General features: G+C 36.1%; 1 protein-coding gene across 3 annotated transcripts; it reads right to left on the bottom strand.

Moving 5' to 3' along the window:
- Positions 1-856: 856 nt before the first annotated feature.
- LOC120446564 lies at positions 857-5,296 on the bottom strand. 3 transcript variants are annotated; one of them, XR_005615871.1, is made up of 5 exons: positions 5,270-5,296; positions 5,106-5,180; positions 4,046-5,046; positions 2,089-3,976; positions 857-1,870 (listed from the first exon to the last, which is right to left on the bottom strand). XR_005615871.1 is itself a non-coding variant. In XM_039627584.1 (5 exons), the coding sequence occupies exons 4-5, from the start codon at positions 4,440-4,442 to the stop codon at positions 3,114-3,116; spliced, it is 1,260 nt and encodes a 419-aa protein (XP_039483518.1). In that variant the 5' UTR covers positions 4,443-4,530; positions 4,643-5,046; positions 5,106-5,180; positions 5,270-5,296; the 3' UTR covers positions 857-3,113. The 3 variants fall into 3 exon arrangements, 2 of the variants coding, with proteins under 2 accessions (XP_039483518.1, XP_039483519.1); XM_039627584.1 differs by having other exon boundaries at positions 857-3,976; positions 4,046-4,530; positions 4,643-5,046; XM_039627585.1 differs by having other exon boundaries at positions 857-3,976; positions 4,046-4,530; positions 4,782-5,046.
- Between the last annotated feature and the right edge of the window lie 3,070 nt (positions 5,297-8,366).

Below are 8,366 nucleotides of genomic sequence, written 5' to 3'. Positions count from 1 at the left end.
ATAAAGACAATGTCAAATTTTGTTGAGTCAGTCCACAATTGTCCTCTGATGAAACTGCATCTTCAAATCGGAAGTATTAATTGTGAAATACGCATAGTTCATACAAAACGACGTTTGATACAATGATCTACAGTATATTATATAAAAGCAAAAAAGTTATAAAAAAAAAAAACTGAAAATACAATAGTGACGCAAACATTTAATAATCCATATAATAACAACGACGTGATAAATCGCATCTATATAAAGACAATATTCAATTTCTTTGAGTCTGTCCACAATTGTCCTCTAGTAAAACAGCATCTTGAAATCGAAAGTAGTAATTTTACATATAATACGCATAATACGAAGATCTACAGTATATTATACAAACGTGAAAAGTTATAAGTGACATACTATATACATAAACAAAAACTGGAACAACAATAGTGACGCAAACATTTAATATAATAATACATATAAAAGAACATACATATAAACATATAATAGTCATTTTTGCATATGTACGTGAAAGCTGCGAAAAGGTACACACAGACGTATGTACATACCCTGCTGGTGAACCAACATGCACTAACAACCAGGAAGCGGAATAACGTAGCAGAGATACCCAATTACAAAAGTCAAAACTAAATTCTTTGCCACTTACCACAACCAAACACAACAAATATTTTTTAAGTATTAACTCTTAAGTACACTAAACACACACACTATACAACAAAAAAATTACACAAAATAAATAGTAAAAGCAAATTAATATATATAATTCAAAAGTTCATACAAAACATATATATATAACTTGTGGGCCCTATGCGCTTCGCCGCATGCAGTCCTAAAATTCAATGAAAAATTTATAGAATTTGTTATATGAAAGTCATTTATTTTATTTGAAAATTATTATTTTCAATCCAAAACATTTGGATAAACTTTATTTTTCGTTTGTCCATTTGGAGCGAATACAAATAAAGAGTTTGGAATGCCAACTCTTGAACAGGCTTCGTATAGCTGCCCATGAGAAAAACACGGCTCATCCAAATTCAACCCGCATACATGAAGCGTTTGTCCTTATGCCTTTTTGATGGACATGGCAAATGATACACGCACTGGGAATTGCAGTCGCTTAAATTCAAACGGCATGTTTGTTGGTATCAACGGAATAAGCGGTATGACCACCATTTCTCCTTTCGCTTTTCCAGTCAATATCGTGGCTTCAATTAAATTCGGCATCAATTTTTTTACAACTAATCTTGTGCCATTGCACAATTTTAGTGCATTTAAATAATTCATGAGCCGATTTTTAAGTTTAAGAAATGCGGTGGCATACCAGGCGGTACTAGGGAATTTAAAAATTCAACTGGATAATTCACTGCATCATCTTCTTTCATTGCGCTATCAAAAGATTTATATGATGTCAGTGCGCCTGGCAATTTTTCTTGAATGTGAAAATTGATTTCATTGACATGTACATTTTTTGGTGACAATATTGCTCGTTCTTTCAACCAATCGTGATTTCTGTGATTTTGAATTATATTTGGAAAAACGCTCTCTATTAATTCGCCTTTAGATTGTAGAATTGTACAAAAATTGTTTGGCAAAGTGATCAATCCATTTGTATTTGGATCTTTTCCACTTCCGATTTCTAATAATTATTGCTTCGAAAACCGTTCTGCAGATTGATCATTGTGCAATTGAACACGCATGTTTATGTTCAATGTCAATTTTTGGACATATCGCCACAGGAAATAATACTTGATTGCGACGTAGATCTTGCATTGTTCTGTTTAATGCTTCCCGATAGAATAATTGCTGCTTGCTGCAAAACTTTTGCCATCGCAGAATTTCTTGATATGTTGCATGTGGGATTGTCAATCACCTGTACGTTCAAAAATAATATAGTAATTAGCACTAATGTATTAATCAATGAATGCAAACAAGCCTGCACATTTAACGGCAATTTTAATGCTGAGTGTGCTGATCGGCCACCATCCTATAAAGTAGCAGCAATTCCTGACGAAGCGAGTGCCAATGCAATTTTTTGTTGTGACCGAATGGCTGCCAAAATCAATGATACCACAAATGTTTTACCCGTACCTCCAGGGGCATCCAAAAAATACAATCCACCAACATCATTTTGTACTGCTTGCATAATGGTATCGTAAACATGTTTTTGTTGGTCGTTCAATTTGGGTAAATTCCAATTCACAAATTGCAATTCTCGAGCAAACAAATCATGCATTAGACGATTCGGTGAGGGCATATCTAATTGACCTAATGCTTTATTTGCCATCGCAAGGCACATATCCTTAATCGATATCAATGCCTCGTTATACATTTCCAATAAGATCACCAAATCGTGATTTCTGGTGTGTTGACGCATTCGATTTAAAAAGTCTTCGGCCATTAAACCTTTATATTTATTCCACAAATCAAGTGGATTCGATGGAAAGCATGTCGATAATATTATGGAATAGAGCATACGTATTTGATGTGGAGAAGCAAAAATCGATGCATCGTTAATTGTCAAATCCCTATGTGCATCATTTTCAAACAAATGTAAGTGTTCACATGCTTCGCGATATGTCTGACATAAATGGACATTAACTGTTCGAAAATGTTGAAATGAGCGTGGTCCTGCAACGTTTACCAACAACAGTCGCAAATAAAAGCACTCTGCGTTGTTTGGATGAACTGTGTACAACCTTCAAAAATAAAACGCCTTGATGACCATCAACTGGGGCAGTTAATGTTGTGGCCGGTGGCTGTGCCGCTCTCTGCTCTACATTTGAATTAGTAAAATAAACACGTTGTCCATTTTCCAAATGAACAGCCAAATGAACCACAGCAGGATATCGCTCATTTATTGGAAATTAATAAATTTTCCAAAGAGCTTCATTAGTGCTAATGTAACGTCACATTTGATATTGAGAATTTCATCATATCTATTGTCACCAGTTACTCCAAAAACAGCCATTTCGGTTTCCTTGTTGACATATTTGCATATATATTTGATTGACTTCACTGAATTACAATATTCATAGTTAATGTGAGCTTCAAATATTTTTGATAATAGCGGTGAATATGGCACTACCCAACGATTATCAATGATAGTGTCTTGATTATGAACTCTTAATTGTTGTTGTATGGCCAAAATCGTCTGGTGACCGACGTCGATACGATGGGTATCCGTCATTGCCTGTTATTGTTTCGGAAATCAATGCTCTTGGATACCGCTTTGAGCATTTTCCATCGATCATGCATGGCGAATTTAAATTTAGTTCACCGAATGGGCCGTGAATCATGTTTTTCGTAACAACTTGAAATAATTGTGGATCGCTGTTTTGATCTGGAATTTCGGCTGATATAATGCGACCAATCTCATTTGGTGTAACTTTTTGAATCAACCATATCAATATGTGTCCGTGCGGTAGCCCTCGTTTCTGCCATTCAATAGAATACATCCAGCAACGCACGTTTCCAAATATTTTAAATTTGGCAATCAAATCTATCAATGCCTTAAATTTCTGTCGAAATACACGCGCAGTTATATCGTGCCGATCAATTGGTTTTTGACCAACAAATAAATTATCATTTATGTCCGCCCACTGTGGATTGCATGTAAATGTTATTAATAAGTCTGGTCGACCATATTTGCGAACGTATGACATTGCATCTTGCTTGTATTCATGCATGTGACGCGGACTGCAGACATATGTGGATGGTAATATTGTTAAACGTCTGATATCATTTGCATTACCATCATTCACTATTGCATCTCGCAAATGTATATATTCTTCCGATTGTAAATATGTTTGATTGAATCGAAGGTAATTCAGACGTTCTGTTTCTATTTTTGCGTACATGTCAACAGCGTATTGCTTGAAAAGTTTGCCACATCTCGAAATGAAATTGTCTTCTTGTGGGCGAATCATGAATCTGTACGAACAGTTCATCGCACTAACTTTTTTTTGAATGTCACGACCTGTAAAAAAAAATTAAAATGTCTTCTTGTGTTAAAATGAATGCATATTGAATTTATATTATACTCTACCGGTTTGTGGATCTATCATTGGTATATTGATATTATAGGTGTCATCACCGTTCCAGTAGAATAATGGATATTGTAATGCATCATAGCTGCGGTGAAGCTCTGAAACACGCAGTAATTGCTCAATTCTTCGATGTAGCACGATGTCGCGAGATTGAAACTGGTCTCCAACAATTACAATAGCCACATCATCGATTGTCGGTGCATTAAATCGTCTTGCATGCTCTCCGAGGGGTGATCTATCGGCTTTTATGATGATTTTGTGGTTATCCGATGGCATACGATCGATACCGATTTTGAATAATCGAACTAATTCATTGAGTTGATGAAAAAATGTTTGAAGCTCAGAAACAAATTGTCGCCTTGCCCTTGGATCGCCGATCCAATTCGCGATTTTCATTTCCAACGAAATAGATTTGTAAGAATTAATGGTCGGTATCTGGATATAGTAATATCGAGCCAGCGCGGTGGTAAATCTGACCCTGAATCTGTAATATGTGAGACGAAGAAGGAAGAAGGAGGAGAAAGAAGAAGGAGGATGAGAAGAAGAAGGAAGAAGAACTAATCACTTTGAACGTCGGCATAAAATTGTCTACCGACGTTTATACCATTCCAAAAATCAGCGAACGTAGTGGATCGGGTGCAGATTCAAATGTTGGCAATTTCACTTTTCCGTTAGCACAGCACATGCCATCTGTTTCATTTGGAAATTTGGCTGCACTACAATCGCACATCTCACCGTCATTCCACCAATACAGCCATATGCACTGTAATCAATCGCACTATCGTAATTAAAAGCAGCAAGTTTGCTGCAAAACACGAACTCCCGCTCGCATTGGCCGATTTCGGGGTGGCTGCCTATCAAGAGATCGATTAGGTGAGTTTCGATTTCGTGCATATCGATCTCTTGTATCTGCATTAATTTGTGAACGCTCTTCCTCAATTTGCAATATTCTATTCGACCTTATTAATATTAGTACGCCTTGGTCGTGGCATTTTATTTGCTGTATGATGAAATTTAAGGCACGACTAACACTATAAATATATGATGCAAAATACTTACATGGAATACGATTTCCAAATAAAATATCCAATTTGATTTCCAAAAGCACAAAATTAATTGAAATAGAATAGTACTCTAGAAATATATAAAAGAACAATTAGGGGCGAGACAAAGTTCGCCTGGCCCGCGAAGAAATAAAACACCGCACTAACAACAACACATACCGTAGAATTCAATAAAGCACGTGTTTAGCAAATTTGTCTCATGAATTAAATAAAACGAAATGAGCAGAAAAGCATGATATCCTATGTTTTAGAAATGGCGCTGCATGAAAAAAAAGGTTTTCCCGCTTTTCTTTTGACTTTTTACAGAATTTTCTTTGCTCTTGTCCTAACGGAGCCCGAGACGAATGCAAAACCGTTGAAATCGGCTCATGCGTTCTGGAGTTATAATCATTGGTGAAACTTGTTCTCAATTTTTATATATATACATATATATATTATATATATACATATATATACATATAATACATATATTGTTGCCACTTATACATAATAATACATTAATAAGCATACAAATAAATATTTGTTGTTTAATACATACAGTTCAAATAGGATGTAATACATGTTAGCTAATCAAGGAAGAAACACACCCATAACGAGAAGCTTAGCTGGAGCAGCGGAAAGAGCAAGAGCGATTAGAGTTTTGCAGCCTCTAGAAATAGAAGTAGAAGAAAACATTCTTATACGAACTGAACAGACCACCATGACGCAAAGAACCAATAGAGACGTAATGGATGAACTTCAAATACCCAATGCAATTAAACTATTACCCACGTATGATGTAGACAAAGAATTACTAACAAAGTTTATTACAAGCGTAGAGCGAGTAATGAAGTTGGTCACTAACGTAGAAAAGACAGAATACGGAGAATTACTATTAGGATTAATTAGAGACAAAATTAGGGAGAGAGTAAAACTCAATTGGGTTAATATTAAGCAAGCATTATTTGATAATTTCGGGGAGTCAAGAAGTGAAAAACATTTATTGGACGACCTTCGTGAAATCCCATATAAAGGGTTATCTATCAAATTGCTATACCTAGAAATATCAGGCATAAGAGCAGCGATACTAGATGTTTTAGAAAGAGAAGAACTAGACGATGAAATACGCAAAATAAAAGAAAATTCATATAAAAACAAGAGAGAACGCTATAGTCGAGTTCCCCGACTATCTGATACCCGTTACTCAGCTAGTGGAAGGGAGAAGGAGAGTCTTAAACACAGTTTTTAGCGGTTTGTAGGCGTTATAGTGGGCGTGGCAGAAAGTTTTTTGCAATTCGATAGAAATTTACAAGACCAATACAAAAATGAAAAAATATAAAAACATTTTACAAAAATGTGGGCGTGGCAGTTTTGGGCGGTTTGTGGGCGTTAGAGTGGGCGTGGCAACATGAATCGACAAACTTGCGCTGCGTCTATGTCTCTGGAGTCTGTATGCTTAATCTCAACTTTTGTAGTTCCTGAGATCACAGCGTTCATACGGACGGACAGACCGACGGACAGACGGACGGACAGACGGACATGGCCAAATCGACTCGGCTATTGATCCTGATCAAGAATATATATACTTTATATGGTCGGAAACGCTTCCTTCTGCCTGTTACATACTTTTCAACGAATCTAGTATACCCTTTTACTCTACGAGTAACGGGTATAAAGACTTGCGTACAGAAGTTCATAGCCGGTCTGAAAAACCCGTTAAAATGGACGGTAAAAGCTCAAAATCCAAAAACATTAAGGAAGGCAAATGAAATATCAAAAGAGTTCAGAGATGAATATATGAGAGATAGAGCTAGGCAAAACTATGAGAGACAAAACCAAAAACGGATACGTTACAGCTATAACAATAACAGTAATGGACCAACTTACGATGCAAGACAGCAAAACGACAACAGTTATAACAAACACACAACAACAAACCACAACACGAACCGGCAAGAACAAGGGAACAGTAACCGGGGACAACGATCCAACAACGGAAACTACAAAAACACCATGAGAAACCAAGAACAACAAAATAATTATAGAAATTATAGCAACAACAGGGGAGGTAAAAGAGGTAGTTATTCAGGACCTAATGTACCAGAGCGGAGCCAAGGAGGGTCCGTAGGAGCTGGAGGATCCGTAAACTCAGATAGAACACAGCAAAGCACCAGTAGGGGATTTGTTGAACCTAACAATGTAGAAGACGTCCCAAATTTTTCAATAAATGCCTCGGACTTTCCCCTGATTATACCATAAAATCAAAATGTAGAGGAGCACTAATCTATATTTTAATTGAATCGCCATTTGGCAGACCGTTAAAATTCTTAATAGACAGCGGATTAAATGTTTCATTTATTAACCCAGAGTTTGTACCCCTAAGGAACCAACAAAATTTACAGCCGCCAATGCATGTTAAAACAGTCCTAAACACACATAATATATACATAGAAATTACGTAAAAACTATTCAAGGAATTCAAGCAAAGTGGCGAATTCACCTTTTTCTTATTTAAATTCCACGCATTTTTTGACGGAATCATCGGAGTAGACCTTTTAACGATTTTAAACCAAAAATTGATTTCGAAAATCTAATCTTAGTACCCCCAATACAAAAATCGAGATACTTCGAACAGAAAAGAGATCAGAATCCCCAATAAAACTAGATGCAAGGACAAGAACTTTAGTAGAAATACCAGTAACAGAAAGGGAAGGAGAAATATATATAAACGAAATAGTAATACAAGAGGGAATATATATTAACGAGGGCATTTACAGAACAAATAATTACACAGCCAAAGTAGAAATAATAAACGAAACCGATCAAGACAGAATGAAAAATGCTAATTATCCGATACAGGTAGAAGTATATAATGCAGAGAGTTTTACAGAAATATACACGGCAAAACATACAAAAAGTGAAAAGAACGACAATAAAGTTAGACTCAACATAAGAACAGAACACCTTAACAAAGAAGAAAAAGCTAAAATTGTAGAACTTTGTAAACAATATAGAACCTTATTTTATAACGACGGGGACCAATTGTCAGTAACAAAAGGAACAAAGAATGATATTAGACTATCAGACGAACAACCCATATTCGTAAGACCCTTTAGGTACTCTATAAAGGAAAACGCAGAGATCAAGAAGCAAGTTTCCGAATTATTAGATCCGGAATCAGAAATAATTGCTCACCATGGAGTGTACCCGTTTGGTTGGTACCCAAGAAAAGCGACGCCTCTGGACAAAGAAAATGGAGGTTAGTCGTAGATTTCAG

This window comes from Drosophila santomea, chromosome 2R (assembly GCF_016746245.2).
Source record: "Drosophila santomea strain STO CAGO 1482 chromosome 2R, Prin_Dsan_1.1, whole genome shotgun sequence".
NCBI classification, from domain to species: Eukaryota; Metazoa; Arthropoda; class Insecta; order Diptera; family Drosophilidae; genus Drosophila; species Drosophila santomea.
This window is presented reverse-complemented; position numbering and strand designations above follow the sequence as displayed.